Genomic DNA, 22,376 nt, shown 5'->3' with positions numbered 1-22,376 from the left:
AACAAAATTTAATTTGGTACGCGCTGAGCCGCCGGGGCCCCCTAGCCGAGGCGGGGCCTCTAGGCAGTTGCCTACTTTGACTTAGGGTTAATCCGGCCCTGTATGTACCTAGTTAAACTTTCAATAAAAATTAAAGTGTACCCCTTTAAAAGTAATGTTCCCAGTGGAGCTGTCCGAGCGGGCAGGGGGCTCCGGCGAGGGCGGCGCGCGCAGGTTTTACCGCTTTTAACCCGGCCGGCGGCGCGGGCGCTCCATTCCGCCTCTCGCCGCCGCCCGCGCCGGCCACTCGCTACTATTTGTAATTAACAGAGTAAATAGATCACGATGTACAAGTCCTTGGTTCTGCTGTGTGTTGTTTACTGTGTTGTCATAGGTGAGTCCTTGATCTAATTTGTTAAATGTTTTATATTTGCAATTATTTTTATTCAGGTTTATAATAATTTGGTCGGTACTGAATGCGAAAAAATAAATTAAGAAAGTCTTATTTAATTTATTCCAAGTACTGATACAAAACTAAGTACTTAGTCGAATTTACAAGCTACATTATTTTGCCTTATTTATAGTAGGTAGGTAACCTATGCTTAAGTAATTGTAAGACGGTTTAAAAATAACATTGAGTGACTGTTAAAACATGGTAAAGCCATGTTTTTTTTTTGTTTTTAACGAACATGATAGATCAAAGCCATTAGTTACATTGTAAGGATGCTCCTAAAATTAAAACATCGATTAAAGTGCTTTGTGCCTTCCCGAACCGGCACAATTAAGCAAAGTGCTGAAACAAAAACTAGTTGACACGGTAATTAATGGCCAATACCTATAATTTATTCGGCAATGAATCACGAGCGTGGATCTCTTGCGCATCTTTTCCGCGATCATGCCCAAGATCAACCTTCTTAAAAAAACTTAAAACACTGCCCAACAATTCAATCAAAGCCCCAATGTTGAGCAAAAACTTAATTGTTTATTGAATATACCGGTTAGCTCTACCTAGTCATTTTTGTTGAATAAACATGATTTTGTTACAAAAAATATGTGTAAGTAAGTAACAAACGATACAATAACATCATCAATCTGGACAATTTGATTAATTATATTTACAATTACATAATTAAATAAAGTACCTTCACAAGCGATGAATCTGACTTGGATGGACCTGAGTCATAGCTGAGCAGGTTATGATTAACCTCTAAATATCAGATCGAGGAACCGGACCTAATCGACATGCATGAAAGTAATTGGCAGTAACCTAGTCTCACTTACTCTTAGGTCAATGTGCTCTTAAGTTACGCGATGCCGGAGTATCACATCCAATTTTGAAGTCCGTTATCTTTAAACAACGCAAAATAAATAAAAAACCGCGGCCATCAAAAAGCACTTAACTGCTTTCAGACTGCCAGTAAAACAGCCAGTAACCAGTAAAGTAATACGAATATTTTTGTGAACTAAGAATATATTTTTGGCCAAACCGCCCGATTCGAACTTTACGTCAATCAATAGATCTCTAACGATATGGATTAGATGTGACAGTGTCAAAAGTGACGTTTTTGTTTGACATATCGTTTCTAGATCTATTAATTGACGTATCTTAAAGTTCAAATGGGGCCGAAAGTTTGCCCATAATTAGACATACCTATCAAAATAATTTTAGAATCATAACACAAAACATATAGCCCTTGAAATTTATATCGTATCGCCCCGCGAAATCTAAAACGGACTCAACGTTTCCGAGTAAGAGGGCACTATGAACTCATCGGTGCCTAAAAGTATCACGTCATTGGAATTAAAACCAAAAAAAGTTAATTGGCATGACTTCAACCTGTTACGTTTCCAACCAATCGTATCCATCTTTACCAAATTCATTGCTGTACATCTTTGAAGTGCCGTCACATGAAGGTAGCAAAAGCGCAGTGGGTGTCGCGTGTAGCGAAGTTATTTGTGGGGAACGGAATTTTATAATAATGTAAAAACCGCGATCAACCCGTTCCCGGTGGGATGCGCGCCACTGGACAGCGGACGATGACTTCCTTCGCCGACTTAAATACTTTTATACTATTGGTCATGGAATTAGCTTTAGCCACTTGTTTATCCATTTTAAGTAGTACTTAATAAACGAATATCCTACTTAACATGTTTTGCTTGGGAAAGTGTGGGAAAATATATTTAACTAATAGTTACAAAACGATCTAAATAAAAATATGTAGAGAAAACGATCTAAATAAAAATATGTAGAGGTAAAGCTGTCTCTTGGCAGTCACAAGTATAATTTATGTAATATATGACACAAGTTTTTATTGCCGATTGTATAGGTACTAAACCTTTCCTATCGTCGAGATAACTCGGTGCAGTTGCCATTTTTCGTTACGAATTATTTTGGCCCCATTACCGTTGTATCATCAGATCAGCTCTATTAGTTCATGTTAAATCAAATTACACATCATTTCATTTATTGCGTCATGTACATAGTAAATCCAGATGTTATACAATAAAATACAAATCAGACCATGACACCCTGTAAGGGCACACAACATTGACTTAATAACTCAACTCAAATTGATGTCAATTGAATACATAAATACATATGACTTACCCGAATACAAATCAAAATACGCAGGTAAAAGCTTGTAAAATTGTGCAGATGTCTTACACAATTTTAACTAAGTATTAAGCCAAGTTTAACGATTTTCCAACTATAGGATGACAGCTGTGTCCCGCTGTTAGTAACGGTGTATTAACTTGCAATTAAAGTGAAAAGTAAACAAGACAAGAGCCTGACAGTGAGACTTATTTGGCCAAGCTCACTTACCCAGTTTCTCAAACAAGTACTGCTCTACTAGTCTGCTGCGTTTCTCCAATTTATGTATACATTTACTTACAAGTAATTGCAATTTCGCCTGCCTGTCTGAAAGCCGTTTGGTTAGAATATATTTGTACAACTTTATCTTGTTTTCATTTAAGAGGGGGCGTGAAGCCAGGAAATTAGAAGGAAACAAAAGATATGGCGCGCTGCGCGAAATTTAAATTGCGTCGGAAGATATGGCCGTCTCGCGGGTTTAAACCTTACCTATATTATGTCCATTACTTCTTAAAGTTAAATGAAATTTTGCTCGTGTAATCTCTCGGCTATACATAGCTATGCTATACTAGAATTATATTGTAAAAAATAATTTATTATGCAGAGTAACGATACTGAAAATATTTAATTGCACAAACGGGTCTACCGCGATATAATTTCATTGTTTTTACCTTTAATTCCGACGTTTCAGCTGAGTTGCACCAGCTGTGGTCACGGAAAGACTGACGTCCCAACAAATGTCAACAGAGATATTAATAAAACACCACTAAACTACCCGAAATTCGTTTATAAAAATGCCAAAGTCCCCTCCAACGAGCGACACTATTATCCGCGGATCGTGAGAGAGGCGATTGAAATTAAAAAACACCCTAAAAATTTCAACCGAGAGGACGGGTACAAATTATCGTCTACTTGGGGACCAGTGATTCAAATGTTGAAACCAGCGGATATATCTTCGGACCAGTGTACGGATACTGTGAGTGTTGCGTGTCGTGCCGTGGACAATAAACATTAAACTTTAACGGGTAGCTGCAATTTCTTTGTCTACCCCAAACATTTTTATAAACGAATTTCGGGTAGTTTAGTGGTGTTTTATTAATATCTCTGTTGACATTTGTTGGGACGTCAGTCTTTCCGTGACCACAGCTGGTGCAACTCAGCTGAAACGTCGGAATTAAAGGTAAAAACCATTGATATAGAATAAGAACTGGATACCCAATCAGCCGCATAAAATGGCCCCGCAAAAGTAACGTTAAAACAGATCACGCGTTACTTTTTCGTTTAGTCTTGTATGGACCGCTCAAATGTGAAGTTGTCAACAATGTCGTAAAATGGTCGTAAAAATATGCAAAAATAACAATGATAAAACAAGGAAAAAGCATGGAATGTATTTCTTTTGGTTAGTTCTTTGGATAGCATTACATAATTTATGTAATCTGGTGGTAATTTCATGGTTTTGAACAAATTATTTTGTTAGTACCAAAGAAGGGATGTGAAGGAACAAAAATCTAATGAGTCGATGTGAGGTCAATATATTTTTATTTTTATATGGAATTCGTAAGATATAATATTATGTTTAAATTCAAGATTTCCAAGAAAACCTATGCGACGTGCAGAGTGGACTGCTATTATAGCAAGATATAGGGGTGATGCAGTTTTAAACAAGGCAAAACGGCACTTGTGCGTTCGGCCCATTTCCCTGTTTCCGACATATACACGACCAATAAGGGCTTACATCGACTAACTGTAAATGCTAAACCTGTCTGAACACAGTGACAACCACAGGATTTTTTTGATAAAGACCATAACCAATCAGTACCAGTAGCGACCTAAATGTCCCCATGCACTATATTGCAAAGAACGAAAGTGCAAAGAGTATTATGTAGATCTAAAATACACATTTATTTCAAGGAAAATAGTATTTTAAGACGTATACTTACTTATTAAAAAATAAATTTGTTTTATGATAACTTACACGGGTTGTTACCATGAATAAATTTTATTTGAACTCCCGATCAAATTAAATTTGTTTCATTTATTACTTTGGTTTTTCTGTACAGTAATACCTATTAAAATGTACCAAAGGGACTCCATTCGTTCATTATTCTCGTTTGACGTTGTTTGACGTAAATACTAGGGCTCGCGGTCGTGTCCGGGTTTCGTGTACACGTGTTCGGTACCCGTTTCCGAACTACACGTACACGGTTTTCTGACCCGTTCTACACGTGTAGTCGTGCACACGTGTAATTAAGATCCGTGTATCCGGGTACCCGTGTACCCGTGTACACGGCGAAACGGACTTTAAATACACGCGGGCCTAACCCGTCCTTGGCGTGTAGCGGAGATTGTAGTAATGTATATATGGATGTTCAATGTGATTGATATGTGTTGTACCAATTTAATTTATTTTTCACCTCAGCAGCTCGAACAAGGGTACTTTGCTAACAGTGAGCAAAATGCGATTTTGTTAAAGGAAAATATAACATATTCCGTTCGTGGTAGTTTCAGTCAGAGATGGGCAAAATTCATTTGAATGACGAATTACGAATGAGAATTACCAAATCATTCGCGAATGACGAATAATTTTTTCGAATGATCATTCGTGTTCAATTCATTCGCGAATAATTTATTCGGCGAATAAAATAGCCCACGAATAAATTATTTGCGAATAATATTGTCGAATAGTTAGCTTACAAAATAACTATTTAGCTGTTTTATATCCCAATAGTAAAAAGAAAATGTTTTCTATCGGTTTATCTGTTTGGTTGATTTGAGGTGTGGAAACTGGGAATACGCCTCATGTATTGGCGGTCACGTGGGGTGAGAACAACTGGAAATACACCAATAATGGGGGTATTCCCGTTTGTCCCCTTCGGGAACATGTGGGAAAAGACAAACAATCTTTCCCATTTGTCCCCACTTCATTGAAGCAAGAACAAATAGGAACACACCATTAACGGGTGTATTCTTATTGTTCCCCGATGGGAATAGGCGCTGTATATAAAACATTTCCATTTGTCCCTCATGTATGGCGTAGGTCACGTGGATAGGGGACAAATGGGATTACATCAATAATGCACCCATTATAACCAATAATGGGTGTATGCCCATTTGTCCCCGCGGGGAACATATAGGAAAAGAAGCCGCATAGGGGTCATCCATTAATTACATCACACGTTTAGGGGGAGGGAGGGGGTCAAGAAAATGTGACATGTTGTGACAAGGGGCGGGGGGGGGTCATAAACTTTGTGACGTCACTTTAACTTCATCAGTAACCGAAAATGTATTTAAATTATTTTATACGCTAATTATCATTTAAATAACAAGGTTTTCAAACGATAATCGTTTTTCTTCGTTTAATTTAATTTCTTAATCAGTTTTGGGTTATAAAATTACTAATATTTCTTTTGTCAAAAATATTTTGATAAAATATTAAATAAATATTGGTCGATTTCGTTGAAGAAATGTGACGTCACACCAGGGGGGAGGGGTTTGCCAAATGTGACCAAGTGTGACAAGGAGGGGGGGAGGGGTAAAAAAACCTTGAAATTCGTGTGACGTAATTAATGGATGACCCCATATAAATATTTCCCATTTGTTCCCACCTTATTTTTGTAAGGACAAAAGGGAACACACCATTTTCGGATGTATTCCCATTTGTCCCCGCCGGGTACAGAAGTGATAGGATTTGCATATAAATATTTCCCATCTGTACCCTCCTTATTGGTGTGGGGACAAATGGGAACACACCATTTTCGGAAGAATTCCTATTTGTCCACGCCGCGAGAGACATTTGGGAAAAGACGCTGCATAGAAATCTTTTGTATCGGCACCAAATGGGAACACCAATATCGGGGACAAATGGGAACACCAAAACTCATATAAAACATTCCCATTTGTCCCCGCCTCATGTTTGGCGTAGGTCACGTGAATCGGGGACAAATGGGAATACACCAATAATGCACCCATCATTACCAATAATGGGTGAATTCCCATTTGTCTCCGCGGGGAACATATGTGAAGACCCTGCATAAAAATATTTTCCATTTTTCCCCACCTTATTGGGGTGGGGATAATTGGGAACACAATTTTCGGATGTATTCCCATTAGTCTACGTCGGGAACTGATGGAATAGGTGCTGCATATAAATCGTACCCATTTGTCTCCGCCTCGGGGACAAATGGGAACACCAATATCGGGGACAAATGGGAACACCAAAACTCATATACAACATGCACATTTGTGCCCGCCTATGGTGTAGGTCACGTGAATCGGGGACAAATGGGAATACACAAATAATGCACCCGTCATTACCAATAATGGTCGAATTCCCATTTGTCTCCGCGGGGAACATATGTGAAGACCCTGCATAAAAATATTTTCCATTTTTCCCCACCTTATTGGGGTGGGGATAATTGGGAACACAATTTTCGGATGTATTCCCATTTATCGGGAACTGATGGAATAGGTGCTGCATATAAATCGTACCCATTTGTCTCCGCCTCACGTATGGCGGCTGTCACGTAGGGCAGGAACAAATAGGAATACACCAATAAAGAGTGTATTCCCATTTGTTCCCGCGAGAAACTTATGGGGAAAGACGCTGCATAGAAATCTTTTGAGATGGGGACAAATGGCAACGCCAATATCGGGGACAAATGGGAACACCAAAATTCATATAAACATTCCCATTTGTCCCCGCCTCGTGCATGGCGTAGGTCACGTGAATTGGAGACAAATGGGAATACACCAATAATGCACCCATTATTGGTGTATTCCCATATTACTAATAATTACCAATAATGGGTGAATTCCCATTTATCTCCGCGGGGAACATATGGGTAGACCCTACATAATAATATTTTACACAAATATCGGATGTATTATCACTTGTCCCGGCCGGGAACAAATGGGAATAGGCGCTGCATATAAACAATTCCCATTTGTCCCCACCATGGATGGCGACGGTCAGTTGGGGCCTTTCCCAAAATTTTCCTTGGCTCTAAAATACGCTGCAGTTGCATACCTATTCAGATTTGCCATCTGAGTGTGTATTACAAAAATCCTTCGTGTAATTTATTCGAATATTCATTTCTTATTCGAAATTCTAAACGAATGGTTTATTCGCGAATATTAATCTCACCATAATTATTTACATTAAAAATGATTCGAATAATGCCCAACTCTGGTTTCAGTAAGCATAACTATCTACTTTTGTATTAAATAATCATTTAGGTTTATATAACACTTTAAACTCTCGCGTTTTGTACACATATTTAATTACACAAACGGGTCTACCGCGATATAATTTCATTGTTTTTACCTTTAATTCCGACGTTTCAGCTGAGTTGCACCAGCTGTGGTCACGGAAAGACTGACGTCCCAACAAATGGTAACATGGTGGTGGTGGTATTTAGGTTTACTTTAATTATCAAAAAACTACATCAATGAAGAAACTGAAATACCAACAATGAAGTCAACGGTTACTGATATATTGTTAATTTTAATCTTATGATTATTGAAACAAATTGTACTTACCTACCTATTATTGACATTACAAATCAATCCAGTAAAACTGCAAAGTAGGTAATCGAATCTTCCTAACCTTCCACATATTCAATCGTATGTCTTCATAGCACGAATCTCCGCTACACGAGAGTGAAGGGTCGAACCGGCGGGTAAATAAGATCCGTTATTTCGTGTATCCGTGTACCCGTGTACACGGGTACCCGTGTAAACGTTTCCGAATCCGGGCGGGTTCGTGTAGTTCGGGTTCTTAAGCCCGGCGGGCTTAAGAACACGGGTACCCGTGTCAGCGTGTAACACGTGTATCGGGAGCTCTAGTAAATACAATGGTGACGTTACAAGTGCCATCGGACTTAAAGTTTTAACAGTGTTGGTACTAATGTTTACAAATTTGACACTTAATGCTTACGACAGTAAGTTCTTTTCCGTACAAAACATTTATCTTGACTCAAAATTTACGTAAGCGTTTTTATCATCAATGCAAGTTTGCCGCTAATGTCATTCTGACCCACATTTTGTTGACGTTTTTGTTCCGCTCTGTGTGTCTATTTCTAATATTAAGTCAGTGGTAAAAACAATGAAATTATATCGCGGTAGACCCGTTTGTGCAATTAAATATGTGTACAAAACGCGAGAGTTTAAAGTGTTATGATACTGAAAATAAATGAAAATTAGACTAGAGAGAACTTTAATCAATTAAGGTTTCGGCTGGAGCTTGCCCTTATAAATATTTCCTTTGTTATCTTAATTAAAAATGTAAAATATAATTTTAAAATTACAATTTTGCGTTAGCCCCCCTTTTAAGGTCTCTGATTTGTGCAACTGTTGGAAATTCAGTTCTTCAAATAAATAACCTACAACGCAAAGCGTTTTTCCTTTAACTTATCTTAGGCGTGATATATGTATAATAGTACGCAAAAAGTGATAATTAATTGACCGCGTTGCAAAGGTTAGAGTTTATATTTATTTATAGTGGACACGCAAGCCGGCAATGTACCTATTCACCCACAATAGTCATCTCTACTACAGTCATGATAACACTGATAACGAAGAATCATTCCGAGGACATGCACTAGATATAATGCAATTACATGAACATAATAAACCTTATACCGGGTGTGGCCTGTAACATGAGCAAATAATTAAAACATAGATTGTACTCCTCAAACGGTGACACTTTTGTTCAACAAGTTTTAAAAATTATGAAGTATTTAGACTCCCTATTTTTCATACAAAATAAATATTATCTTTAATGGACGCCATCGCCACGCCATATTATCATTGTGATTGACGTTGCTTGTCACGCCTTAAACATAACAAAATTCGCAATACATTGCGTCTTAGAATAAACTTTAAAGTGTATTAAAAATCAAACCCCAAGTTATTTTTAAAAGTCGCTGAACAAATGTTGGTCAGTATGTGGAGTACAGCATACTGTTTAATTTTTTGCTCATATTACAGGCCACACCCGGTATAAGGTCGTTTTGACTCTAAGCAAAAGTAGGTACAGTCAGCTACAGGGATCCCTGGCACATCTAGCTTACAAATCGCGACCAAATTAATATATAGGTCTAGGTTTTTTTCGTAAATTACCTGTTTTCCAACGTTATTTAACTGAGCATTTTTTACATCCATTGTTACAGAAAATAAAACAACAGAACATTCGCGGTTGTGCGGGCCAACGGTGGACAATTTCCTAGAATGCTACATATCGTGACTACGTACTTTGAAAAAACTCGTATCTTGTTCTGTCAATCAAAACAAAAAATGTGGTAACTATGTATGGGATGCATACAGCTAGCTGCGTTTTAACTTTGAGTAGCAGTCTAGCAGTGCGAGATACGAGCTTTTTCAAAGTAATAGTGATGATATGGCCTTAATGCCATAATATTATACATATACATATTTGTGGCAAATTGGTCACATCAGTATATATTGTACAATTTGTACATATCTAGCTTGACTGTAGTAGGTAGTCCAAATAGGATCAGACGTCTCTGCAACTGACTGTGCATTATTCCTATTAGAAATGCCTAGTTGAAACATTATACGACTTATATCGAATAAAGTTTGACTAGCTGTGAAATTACAGGCAAAAAAACCGTAAAGCACATCCGAAACATACATTAAAGTAATATTATTTCATAGACAGGAACCATTAGTTCAGTCTTAGTTTACTTTGTTTTCATTGCTATTAATTTCACGCTCGGTGAATGTAGGACTTTAAGATCACTTCTTTTTACTTTTCAACAAATTCAAATACCTAGGTACTTACATTATTGTACTTAGATATCTAATCCGCGTAGATGCGAAATACATGTCCAATTAAATTATTTATCCAAGATAATTGAGGCTATGATCTTAATTGGCACCTTCAGTTAATTTGACGTTTGACCGTTACATAGAAAACATGAAAAGTCGACGCACTTGAACTTTAAGCACACACACACGTACTACCGCAAATACCGCACTATTAGAGAAACCACAATAAAACTAGCACTGCCACTACATTGACTTGAGTTCAATAAGCAATTAAGCATACTTATAAGTAAGATGGTTGGATGAAGGATTGCGGTAGTTAATTAAAAAAAAGCTTTTATTTCGTACAAGATATCGATCCATAGTAAACTTTATAAACTAATTAATACATTTCAAAACGAATTCAATATAATAAGTAATTCCAGGTAATATCGCAGGTCGCTATTTTTACTTTTATGTGCAATAAAGTCAAAATAATAGGTACCTACGAATAAACCTACTAAGGACCCAACAAGTAGGTACCTACTTACCGATAATACAATACAACCTTTTTTACTTTAACCATGCGACACGCTGCATGCACACTTATTATGCGACTACTCGATGATACATAAGTACCTATATTTCTGTACCCACAGGAGCTGTACTTATCAGCTGTCTTTTATTAGTACCTACACAAGTTCATTACCAGCCCTTGAGTGTTGGTGGACACTGTGTATTATGTGACGTAGACGCAGGGCGTTTTTTATCACGCGCTCAATAGGTACGAGTAGCTTGTGTTGTGTGCTGCGCCTAAATCTGTGAACTAGGTATCCATATTAACAAGATTTTAGTGAATGTATCTAATGATGATTAAGTACCTATTTAGAGATATTTCAATCAGTTATAATATTGCTGAATGTTTATATTGTACAACTGTCAACCACACACGATGGACAATCGAAAAATCAGAGAACCGCGGTCATTGCCTTGCACTCGGCGCTAACTAACTTTACTGTTATGCCTGCAATTTTACACCTTTCTATTTATATGGCTTGGGTGCATCCGAGATAGACAAGAGAAATTAGGAAATAAAATAGGGAGGTACCTAGGTAGGTTGACAATACGAGCTTAAAACTATCTACAGGTATCGAGCTACGGGAACGTGTAGAAAATATAAGTGAAATTATAAAAACTGCCACAATATATATATATATATATCGATATATTTTTATAAACATTAGCACCAATTCTTTTAAGTAAAACTACCTATTAATATAAGTAATAAAATATTATCACCACGGACAATTAAATATTGACTAGTTTCTAAAGACAAATGATTGCCAAAATTTATTTTGAACTTTGCCGAAGAACAAAAGAATAGGAAGCGTAATATCAATAACATTTCACATTAAATGTTTTTTCCTTTATATAATGCCAAGGTTCTAAGTTTAACAAATAGGGACTTGCACAGCGAGCGGCAAAATTGCATGGACACTTTATAAATGGAATTCATTCATAAAGTAGCTATGCACTTTTGCAGATGGGTGTAGGTACCTATTAGTTACACGTAGGGTTTGCAATCCGGATCCGAAATGTATGAAATTATCCGGATCTGGATCCGGATCCGCGGATATTCGCATACATTTCGGATCCGTCGTGCAAACCCTAGTTACACGTAAGTTTTAATAACGCCGAAGTCCAAACAAGCTCAAGAGAATTTGACCCACTGCTCTGTATCCATCAGAGAAAAGTAACTGTATCAGATGAGTACTTGCGGTATTATGCCGGTGTACAATTTTGATGTAGGTAGATGAATGCCTCAGACTATGCTAAATCTGTCAACGCTTGGGCAAATGTAAATGTTGATATAGCGCGACCGTTAAACATTCTGAATGAAATAGTGCAAAGATTGCAAAGGTGCGTTTTCATTTATTTGAAAAATCAATGACGGTTTTAAAAGTAAGACGTCAGTCAAAATAAATTTTGGAAAAATTTCAAGAGTTCAAGACAGGATACCGTACCGGCACCATAAATTTCTTACAGGGTCTCATATTCCCAAAACATATATAAGTAGGTACCTCAGTTTATACGACCTACTATTACGATAGGTAATACATCAGTCATCATCATCAATCACGTTACGGTGATCAATTGTTTGGTTCGACTTAATGTCCACTAAAGTCGACATTAAGTCGAACCAAACAATTACTGAATTATTTTTGGGTGACTGTTGTTGTTGTCTAAGTACCCACAACACGAGCCTTCTTGAGCTTACTGTGGGACTTAGTCAATATATATGTGTAAGACTGTCCTATAATATTTATTTATTAATTTTTTATTTAACTTCATGTGTAGGCATAGAAATGAAACTTTAACATTGCTATTTGTCGAATATTTAAACGAAAATGTGATATACCCAACTGCCTCGGCTTTCCTCACCTTAACTTTCAACTTGCATGTTTATTTTACGGCAATAAAGAAGCTTTCTAACTTGCCAACATATAATCTTCTTTAGTTATCTGTTAACGTCGGTTCGTAAAGTCGTAATCATTACGACGACCACATATCTGAAAGTGCAGTCGTAAAACTGCTGTCGAGTCGTATGTCGTATTTCGCTACTTGCACCGTGCATTAGTAGTTTGCGACTTTGAGATGTCCATGCTGGGGATGATGGTTTTAGGGTTCCGTACCCAAAGGGTGAAAACGGGACCCTCTATTACTAAGACTCCGCTGTCCGTCCGTCTGTCTGTCTGTGTGCTTAGCGGAAAAAGTGTCTTAAAGGTGAGGATTCCAAACACTCAGTTGCCGACACTAGGTACTTACATAAACCTCGAGTAATATGTGGCATTCCACCCTTTTCTGATGGAAAGGTCCTTGTGCACATGAAGCTTGAGGACCCGTATCTGATGGAAAGGCACATATGTGGGCAGTAGACAATTTACATGTTGTTCTCACGGACGATTAGGTTTGGAGCATCACTTCCAGCCTTCGACGCATCCAGACGCGTCCGACTGCGAAATCTTAGCATCACTCTTATTTAGCTTAAGTTGCTTATTAACGAGTAGCTCCCCATAGGCCGATAGTCGCAGATCACTCAATGATAGATGGAGTATAATAATACTACTTGTGCTCACTACCTACCTAATATGCATTAAGCGCTCCTATACTAAGGTATCAAAGCGCGACCACCACAGCTCAGATGTTTCCACATTTGCAGCATGTGCGCGCTTACTACGCAAATTTTTGGGTTCCGAAACTTAATACGGAAAAGCCACATTTCTAGTATAAACTCTCCTGTAAATATTTTGCCTAAAAGCTGTTTTAGCTATATTAGTTACACTGACAAAGTTACAAGTAATTTTGATTGTTAAGTTATTAACTTAGGTACCTACCTATTGAGTTACAATAATTTTGGTAGTAAGAGCTTTTGGAGTAGGTATAGAAAGTTGCGACGTGTAGGTACACATGTAATATCCCCTTACTGTAATTGGTATGTAATATGAGCTGCAATTGTGGCTCGAGGATTGCTTTAGGTACCTATAAGTAAAAGCGGCCGCGTGTAACGAACACACCTAATACTCGTACTTATTAGCTTCACGCGGAATCTACGCACAGAAGTCTTTGCCGATAGTCCATCCAATAAGTCAGAGTTGAACGACCGCAGTAACGAGTCGAGCGGTTCAAGTAGGCTATTATCTATGAAATGCATGTTGTGTCTGCCTTGGGCGGTAAAGCTGCTATTTCTGCGATAACCACTGGACTTTACTTCCTCGGTGACGGGTGACGTAGGCGTATGAATTATGATACGAGTGTGTTAAGTTCAAAGTGAGTCTAAAGTCTTGCAAGTACGTCAGTAAAACTATATTACGTAGGTATGTTGCACATAACAATAAAATAGCGCAACTTAATTATGAAACCTAGAGTTACGTTTGGAACTTTTAGAATTTTAATTTGTGGTTGAAATAAAAATCTTTTATTTTAACTTGTAAGCCTAACGTAACGTCGATTTATAAGCTGACTAGAGATTTCGGACATTAAATAAATGTATTACAAGTCTTGTAATTGTACATGTACCATATGTACGGTATATAAGTATACCGTAAGAATGTTTAAGATACTTATCCGAATATGTTATGAATGTTCTTACGTTCTGACACCTTAAATATTCTAATTAGATATAATTATTGTGTCTGGTGTTAATGGACATCAGAATCAGAATCGTCACATTTGTTCGTGATAAACTATGACAAATGACATACACAAGTATAGAACAACAAAAAAAAATTAACATAAAATAAATAAATAGTATAGTTTACCACGAAACATAATATAAGTACATGTAACAACTTCCATATTTGATTAAATCGGACCCACTGTATATATTTACTTACGCCGTCCCCTAATTACATAGGCCTAATTATGCTTATAAAATCTCTCTTCTTTCCAGAGGCCCGTCCAAAATGGCAGTTCCTTCCCCCAGTGCCCGGCTACGTGCCCGTGTACATCCGCACCGGCGACACTCCTCTTGAGGAAATCAACCTTGAGCTCGCCGAGGCCTTCCACGCGCTGCCGGCCGGCCGCAGCGCCGGCAAAGAACTCGAGGCTTCCCCCGAAATGCCTGAACTTGCCGACCAACCTGACATTCCCGAGCAGCCTGAGAAACCCAGGAAAATTGAAGACGACTCCCCCATCGACCACCGCCCTTATGATAAGAAGAAGTCGAAAAAAGCAAGCTCCGAGATCGCGAAACCGATTGAGCGTAGATAAGCTTTCGTAGTTAAGTAGTTTGTAAGAATCGTGACTGAAATGACTATTTGTTTTATAAAAGTAAGAAGTTTTGCATTTATAACATTGAGATTTTTTACTCTTATGGCCTTAGAGAAGCAAGCCCAATAGGTCAAATATAAGATTAAGTATCTACAAGAGCATGTTTACTTGTTCTAATTTTGGTCAGTTTGAAAACTACTCTTTTATAAAACAAATAGATATGACTCCTAAGCACATACACTTGGAACCCCGGTTAGATAAAGCGGTGCTGGGACCGCAAAACTCAAATACTCGAGATCTTGCAGTGTTAATAGAAAAAGTCGTAGGTAACTCATTAATGAAACTTGTATGGAGATACGACTTTGTGGCTTTAAACAGCAGATCTATTAAACCCCAGAGTGAAGTTAGATTACGTAAGATTTTCCTTTATTTATTTCCTAAGACGTACTTAAACGTGAAAATATTGGATCCAAAACAACCGACGGTTTGCCGATTTTTTATGTAAGTTATTTTAAATTTTGAAGAAATAAAGTTATTTATTTCAATTGTTTTTTATTTCTTGAAATAAAGACATTAAAATAAGTACAAAAAAATATATTTACAAAGGAGATTTCTTAGTCATCAACATTTCTCGACACACAACTATATCTAACAATTACATAGTTGTTTAATATAGGTCCGCCGATAGGTGACACCGTTTTTGAAAATAATCAAATTTGTACATTTCCCATATTCACTTCGGATTTTAATTTACACTACAAACATATAATTAGGTACATAAATGATTATACCTACCTTGAAATCGTGGCCAAATTATTACTTGAGAATGAGAAAACAAATATGACGTTCTCAATCAAAAGGTAGGCACTTTGTCGCTTACCATAAATACGACATTTGCTTGTATCTTTATACGAATAATCTGTCAGAGCGACCTTATGGCAAGCGACAATGTGGTACCTTTTGATTGAGAACGTCACAAATCTTTGATAGAAGGTGTAAAGTAAACCTCCCAAAAGCTCATCGCGTTTAGTTACCTACTTTATCCTAAATGATATCTGATGAAGAGAGAAAGATATCTTCAAAGATATATTTACTTATACTAGATATACTATCACAGTATTAAAAACCTACTTAACTTATGATCCTTACTTCCTATACATCTAACATACACGTCCATCATATCTCTAGAATATCACTAACATATAAAAAAACTTTCAATGGTATGAATTGGCTTTACAATATTTTTTTAAATTGTTTAAGATCGTCTCATAGTAAGCATAACATTAATTTCCCATATGATAGTCCTTAAATTCGTTATGACTTCTTTGAGCTGTTTGTTCTTGAGGACCACCTGTAACAATATTAACGTTGATTAATGACAATGGCGAAAATTATCTCGCCCATCTAACAATGTATGTCAATTAATGGAGTACGTCACGAACAACATTGGGTTTAGGGTCGGTTGCACCAAACCTTCTATCACCATTCGCTTAATTTTGTTGGTATATGGGTCAGTTGACAGTCAGCAAAGAACTATGATAAATTCCCATACCTACAGCAAAATTTAGCGGGCCTGATTAACTGATCAGTTTGTCAAGTGTAGTTGGTGCCTTAATCTTATCAACTCTACAGGGTTGTCTTCCTTTCTCATGTTGTAACGAGTTCAAACTCTCACCTGTTCCGTTAGCTCCCTGTTCTCCTCCAAGTCCCGTCGGTAAGACTCCGTGTTTCGCCGCTCGTCCAAAGTCTTGTTGTCGGCCTCGTCTTTCAACGGGATTAGGCTCTCCATGTGTGTGTACTCCATACCCTGTAACAAATGGTGATTTTACAATGTGTCACAAAAAATGATATTCCCATAAATATAAGTAAGTAACTGTAGAGGAAACAAGGACAGATTTTTTTAGTTTGTGATGCAGATGGACAACATTTTTTTTTTAATGTGGGGTGAGTGGTATCTGATATTGCCTTTAAAACATTTAGGCCGGGCGTCCGCCTACTAGGCGGTCCCAGAATGCCCACAAGAACCAGCTCTTGCGGTTGCTGGAGTATTTTTTTTTAATGTAGGTCTGTAATTGAATCTTAAACACGCTGAAGAAGTGTCAGCTGTGGTGGCGTAACTACTTGCTCTGTGAGACACTGTAGCGAGCGTGTCCACGCTAGTCCTAGCGGGAGTAGTGTTTCGACAGTTCCGTTAAATGTGTGGTAAAAAAAATTATCCGAGCGATTGCGAACACTACGGGCTACCATCGTCTCTCGCGGCTGTATAGGCCAATGCGGGACCGGCATTTGTGGCAGCTGAAGCAGGGAGCCATGTCGGCATCATCAGGTGGATTGTGCCTCTTTGCGCGTATTCGGGCAAGGTCTTGGAGCCATGCGTTGTCGTGGATTTCGCTACCTTTCGCCATGGTACTCCTCCATCCATCGCGATCTGACGCGAGCTCCTCCCGAGTGTCCCTATCGATATCAAAAGCGACCACGTCGCGTGTCACACAGTCCTTAATGCGGCGCTTATACGGGCTATAAAGTATATGTAATATAGGCCTTGTTGCCTGATGCCAATTTTAATAAATAATATGTTTACCTGACACGTTTCGTTGCATTTGTCATACACCAGGCGCAGACGTTTGAACAAAAGCCGTATCGTTCGTAACTGCTCTTGCATCTTCGTCTTCTTATCGTTACTGGCGTTCTCGCCGATCTGAGTGCCGTTTGGAGGCTACAAGAAAACAATCACAATTTAAAATTCAAAAACAACGAAAAATATACAATAGGAAAAATATTTATAATAAAATTAGAAAATAAATAATTGATTGCACAACCTCTAACTACAAAACTTGTTTAAAGGAAGAAAACAAAACTCACTTCCCCTTTGTGACATAAAATTGTTCTTGTTCAAACACCCCGCGAGCTTACGGTTCACACACTTTACCAAAACATCTTAATTAATGTTTATATTTGAAGTTGTTGTTTCTATAAATTATTATTGATTACATTTCAAAATTAAATTTAAACCTTGAATTGACATATCTGGATACATGCATTTTAAACAAAACAAAATAAAAACCCTAATAAGCATACTTAATACAAGAAAGTAGCAAACACATAAATTTACATAATTATACCTGAACTTACTTGAATTGCTTTTAGTGTTTGAAAAACATCCTGTGTCCTGCTTACTATATCTTGTACTGTTTCTTGGCCAAATCTGGAAAAATATTGAAACAGAATTGAGTCGCTTAACTTCAAACTCGGGTAAATCCATCTGTCAGATTATGCGATTTTGGTATTAAGAACAGGTAATAGGGTAGACATTTGCTTAGAGGGTCGAATGGATTTACCCAAGTTTGAAGTTAAGCGACACAATTACAATAGGAATGAAATTTCTAATCTATTCTTTTAGCTCAAAATTAGTGTCTGACTGAAATCATATCTTTTGCCAGAACCGAAGATTAAGTAGATAGAGTATCAGAGTAAAATGAAACATACATGTCCCGCCGAGTTTGTTGCCGGTCCCATATTGGGATACCCTCCTCCAATTAACGGGGGACTTAAATCTTCTCGAGGAAGGAGGAAGAGGTGTAGGGTTGGAGCGTGTAGCTTTATTTGACGTTCATAAGCGCATTGTATGTAATATGCCTACTTGAATAATAAACTATCTTTATATTTATCACATTTGATTTCATTCATTTTCGACATAAGTAAATCAAAGGCTAGGTGGCCAAACCTGAGAAGTCTAGAATACTGATATGGTTTAATTTAATTTAGACCTCCACACAGTTGCGTCACTTGTAACTTGTAACCAATTTCAAAACCCATTAGCTCGACTTATAGTTTCATCACTCACCCCTCAATAAAATTTGTGTCTTCACTTTGGAGACATGGTATCATAGGAGCATTCCATTGGCTGTCCCGTACAAACGCATTTTATTTCCTATGTTGCGCCTTTTTGTTCGGCATTTAAAGCAGGCGATTATTTTTCTGTGCATATTTTTGACCATTTATCATAGAAAAGGAAACTCTTATACCTGCAAATCTTTAGAAAATTCGCGTTTGTTCGGGACTTGTTTCATGGAATGCTCCCATAGATCAAAAAGGTTGTGACATACTTGCAAAGTGAAGCGGTGTTGAAGTCCTTGTTCTGCTGAGGCTGTGCGGGCGCTGAGGCTGTTGCTGGAGGAGCAGATGTAGGCACCGCCACAGCTTGCTGCATGCTTGCTGGAAACACAAGAAACAATGTATAATAGTATTGTGTAAAGAATTGCACCCCTGCCCTGGACTAAAAAGGGTCCATCCACATATTACGTCACAGCAACAGGGGGGTGGGGGATCATGCAAAGCGTGAAAGTACATATTAAACCTATCTTTTTCCTATGAAAAAGAAAATCGAAATTTTGTGTTATGTTAATGGATGATCCCAATCATGTGAGTTAAACTGTATAGTTAGTTTAAGAATTTAAAAGGTTTGCCACATGCAATATATTTATTGTTAACTCAACAAAACAAATTCAAAATATTTATATATTGCATTGCATTTAAAGTTGGGCATAGGGGTCACACCTAATGACACGAAAATCAGGTCAGGACTCCCCAATGGTTGTAAGATAAAAAAAGGAAATTAAATTAGATGAACTGCATGAAGAATATACCTCTGAGTGTTTACTTTGTTTTTTATAAAATAGTTACCATACTATAAATTAAAAATAGGTAGCATGCTCCAAATGCGTCTAGAAATATTTTTTAGAAACAGTTTTTGACAAGTTTTTGGCTAGTGAAGGATATGGCAACAGGCGACAGAGAGGTCTATATTCCAAAAAAAGAGAACAGTGCTAAAACATTTTAGTACCTTGTTGCTGCACAGCTTGGGCTAATCCTGGGTTTGGGTTACCTCCAACACCCACACCCATGCCCTGGAAACAAATAAATAGTGTGTACATTCATTTGTTAATATGGTTGTTAATGTGTGTGTATGTTTTCTGTAAATTGTGTAAGTAACTGCCTTTTCAAAAAGCAGCTAAGTTGTTTATTTTTTTTACATTGACAAAACAGTGTTCAAAATTAGTAGGTTAAATATGTATTGGCAACCAAATGAACCTTAGGGATTATTTAATGGTTTCAATGTTAGAAGTATAAGGCTACAAATATAATGACCACCAAAAAATACTTTGGTACCCTAAATAAAAAAATCATGCTTACCAAAAAAAATTACTGAACACCAAAAAAATAAGGCCTAAAAATACAAAAGTACCACCATTTTAATTACGACTGCACTTCAAATTGTATTCAAATACCAAATATATTGAATGATCACCAAAAATCATTAATGATCACCAAATCTTGAAGACCAAATTAATGCGATATTTTCACCTAAATAAACCACTATGATTACCAAAAAATGTATACATATTACCAAATAAAGTAAACTGATGCCAAAATTACTAGCCCCTCCCGCTCAACCCCCCGTAGCCCGCACCGCATACCTAGTATACCTTTACCTACCTAACCTAATCTACTTTTCTAGTAGCATTTCGTTATGCTACTAGAAAAGTAAGTTACACTGCTATCAGTTAAGTGGGTTAGGTTAGGTTAGCACTGTGACCCTTACAGAAACGAAATGGTACTAGAAAAGGAGGTTAGGTTTAGTTTCAACTGCTACCCATACAGATACGAAACGCTACTAGAAAAGTGGGTTAGGTTTGAACTGCGACCCTTACAGAAAAGAAATGCTACTAGAAAAGTGGGTTAGGTTAGGTTTGAACTGCGACCCATACAGAAACGAAATGCTACTAGAAAAGTGGATTAGGTTAGGTTTGAACTGCGACCCTTGCAGAAAAGAAATGCTACTAGAAAAGTGGGTTAGGTTAGGTTTGAACTGCGACCCTTACAGAAACAAAATGCTACTAGAAAAGTGGGTTAGGTTAGGTTAGAACTGCGACTGTTACAGAAATAAAATGCTACTAGAAAAAGGTGACGAAGTGCATTAATTAATTTAATAGGATAACGATATATTAAATATTTGCACATTTTTAATTAAAATGTGGTTACAATTGTTGTGATCATTTACTATTTTTGCGTTTACAATGATTATTTTGGAGTCATTTGCTTTAGTAGGATAGCAAGATTTAAAAATTTGGTTATCATTTTACATTAAAATGGAGTTCTAATTTTGGTGGTCATTTACTATTTTTGGGTTTACAATGATTATTTTGGTGTCATTTTCTTTAATGGGATAGCAAGATTTAAAAATTTGGTTATCATTTCACATTAAAATGGGGTTTGAAATTTGGTAATCATGAACTATTTTTGGGTTAATAATGATTAGTTTGGTGTCATTTCCTTTAAAAGGATAGTAAAATGTAATAAAATTGGTAATCATTTCACATTAAAATGGTGTTATAATTTTGGTGATCATTCATGATTTTAGGGTGGTAAAATAGATTTTTTTGGTATTAAATTTTACTAAATCTGGTGATCAGTTAAATAGCAGCCGAAGTATAATAATGCTGTAAATATTGTGTGATATACATTTGGTTACCTGGGGACCCATACCCATAGCTCCCATTTGGTTCTGCATGGCGGCCCCATATGGAGGCACCATTTGGTTGCCCATCCCCACCATGCCGCCTGGATTGGCCATTCCACCGCCCATCACCCCTGGAAGAACAAATTAACAATGGATGACATAGCAGTCAACAACGCGAGTACAGGCGTTAATCATTTAACATTTGTAGCATGACTACTTTGCATAAGGTCTCTTCTGCTTGAGACATACACATTTAAAATAGTTACCTGCTAACTGGTTGGGCAGAGGTTGCATTTGGCCCCCCATCGGAGCGCCGCCGAAACCGGACCGCATCGCGCCGGCGTTTCCCTGGAAGTTACCGGGAAACTGATGCCCCTGACCAGCCATTGCGGAGAGGTAAACGAAACCGTGATTTTACACTAAATATTAACAGTTCAATTTTTAAAATTGACTTTCTTTAACAAGAAAAACAGTACGAGCCCAATAAAAAAGATAATAGCTATTTTGTTGCGAGGTTGCTTGTGACAGTGACAGTCAATTTTTTTTTTTTAAACAATTATGGCCTAAGTGACAGTCAAGTCATCAAGCGTTTTTCTACACGCTCAACCGTCTAGTTACCGCTCTACAATCATCATCGCGAGCACCACACCGATGTTCGCATATTGCGGACATCTTCCCAAAGACTAAGGCCCCATTCGCACGACAGCTTAAAAAGCGTTGCGTTAAAACCCGACGTTGGCGCTTTTTTAC

The 22,376-nt window shown here is 37.5% G+C and overlaps 2 protein-coding genes across 2 annotated transcripts; one reads left to right on the top strand and one right to left on the bottom strand.

Annotated features, from left to right (window-relative positions):
* Positions 1 to 213: 213 nt before the first annotated feature.
* On the top strand, positions 214 to 15,177 carry LOC134790084 (uncharacterized). Its single transcript, XM_063760849.1, has 2 exons — positions 214 to 373; positions 14,787 to 15,177. The coding sequence occupies exons 1-2, from the start codon at positions 325 to 327 to the stop codon at positions 15,104 to 15,106; spliced, it is 369 nt and encodes a 122-aa protein (XP_063616919.1). The 5' UTR covers positions 214 to 324; the 3' UTR covers positions 15,107 to 15,177.
* A 1,168-nt stretch (positions 15,178 to 16,345) lies between these two features.
* Positions 16,346 to 22,119, bottom strand: LOC134790083 (mediator of RNA polymerase II transcription subunit 30). Its single transcript, XM_063760848.1, has 8 exons — positions 21,893 to 22,119; positions 21,639 to 21,757; positions 19,950 to 20,013; positions 19,213 to 19,321; positions 18,239 to 18,311; positions 17,688 to 17,822; positions 16,782 to 16,913; positions 16,346 to 16,457 (listed from the first exon to the last, which is right to left on the bottom strand). The coding sequence occupies exons 1-8, from the start codon at positions 22,011 to 22,013 to the stop codon at positions 16,362 to 16,364; spliced, it is 849 nt and encodes a 282-aa protein (XP_063616918.1). The 5' UTR covers positions 22,014 to 22,119; the 3' UTR covers positions 16,346 to 16,361.
* Between the last annotated feature and the right edge of the window lie 257 nt (positions 22,120 to 22,376).

This window comes from Cydia splendana, chromosome 4 (assembly GCF_910591565.1).
Source record: "Cydia splendana chromosome 4, ilCydSple1.2, whole genome shotgun sequence".
Taxonomy (NCBI): Eukaryota; Metazoa; Arthropoda; class Insecta; order Lepidoptera; family Tortricidae; genus Cydia; species Cydia splendana.
This window is presented reverse-complemented; position numbering and strand designations above follow the sequence as displayed.

Bases quoted from the DNA above. Each gene is read 5' to 3' on its own strand.
- LOC134790083 (XM_063760848.1), bottom strand. From the start codon at position 22,013: ATGGCTGGTCAGGGGCATCAGTTTCCCGGTAACTTCCAGGGAAACGCC. The intron at 19,322-19,949 runs GTACTAAAATGT...TTGTGTTTCCAG, and splicing joins CCAAGCTGTGCAGCAACAAG to CAAGCATGCAGCAAGCTGTG. The intron at 16,914-17,687 runs GTAAACATATTA...CATTTGTTACAG, and splicing joins AATGCAACGAAACGTGTCAG to GGTATGGAGTACACACACAT.
- LOC134790084 (XM_063760849.1), top strand. From the start codon at position 325: ATGTACAAGTCCTTGGTTCTGCTGTGTGTTGTTTACTGTGTTGTCATA. The intron at 374-14,786 runs GTGAGTCCTTGA...TCTTCTTTCCAG, and splicing joins TGTTTACTGTGTTGTCATAG to AGGCCCGTCCAAAATGGCAG.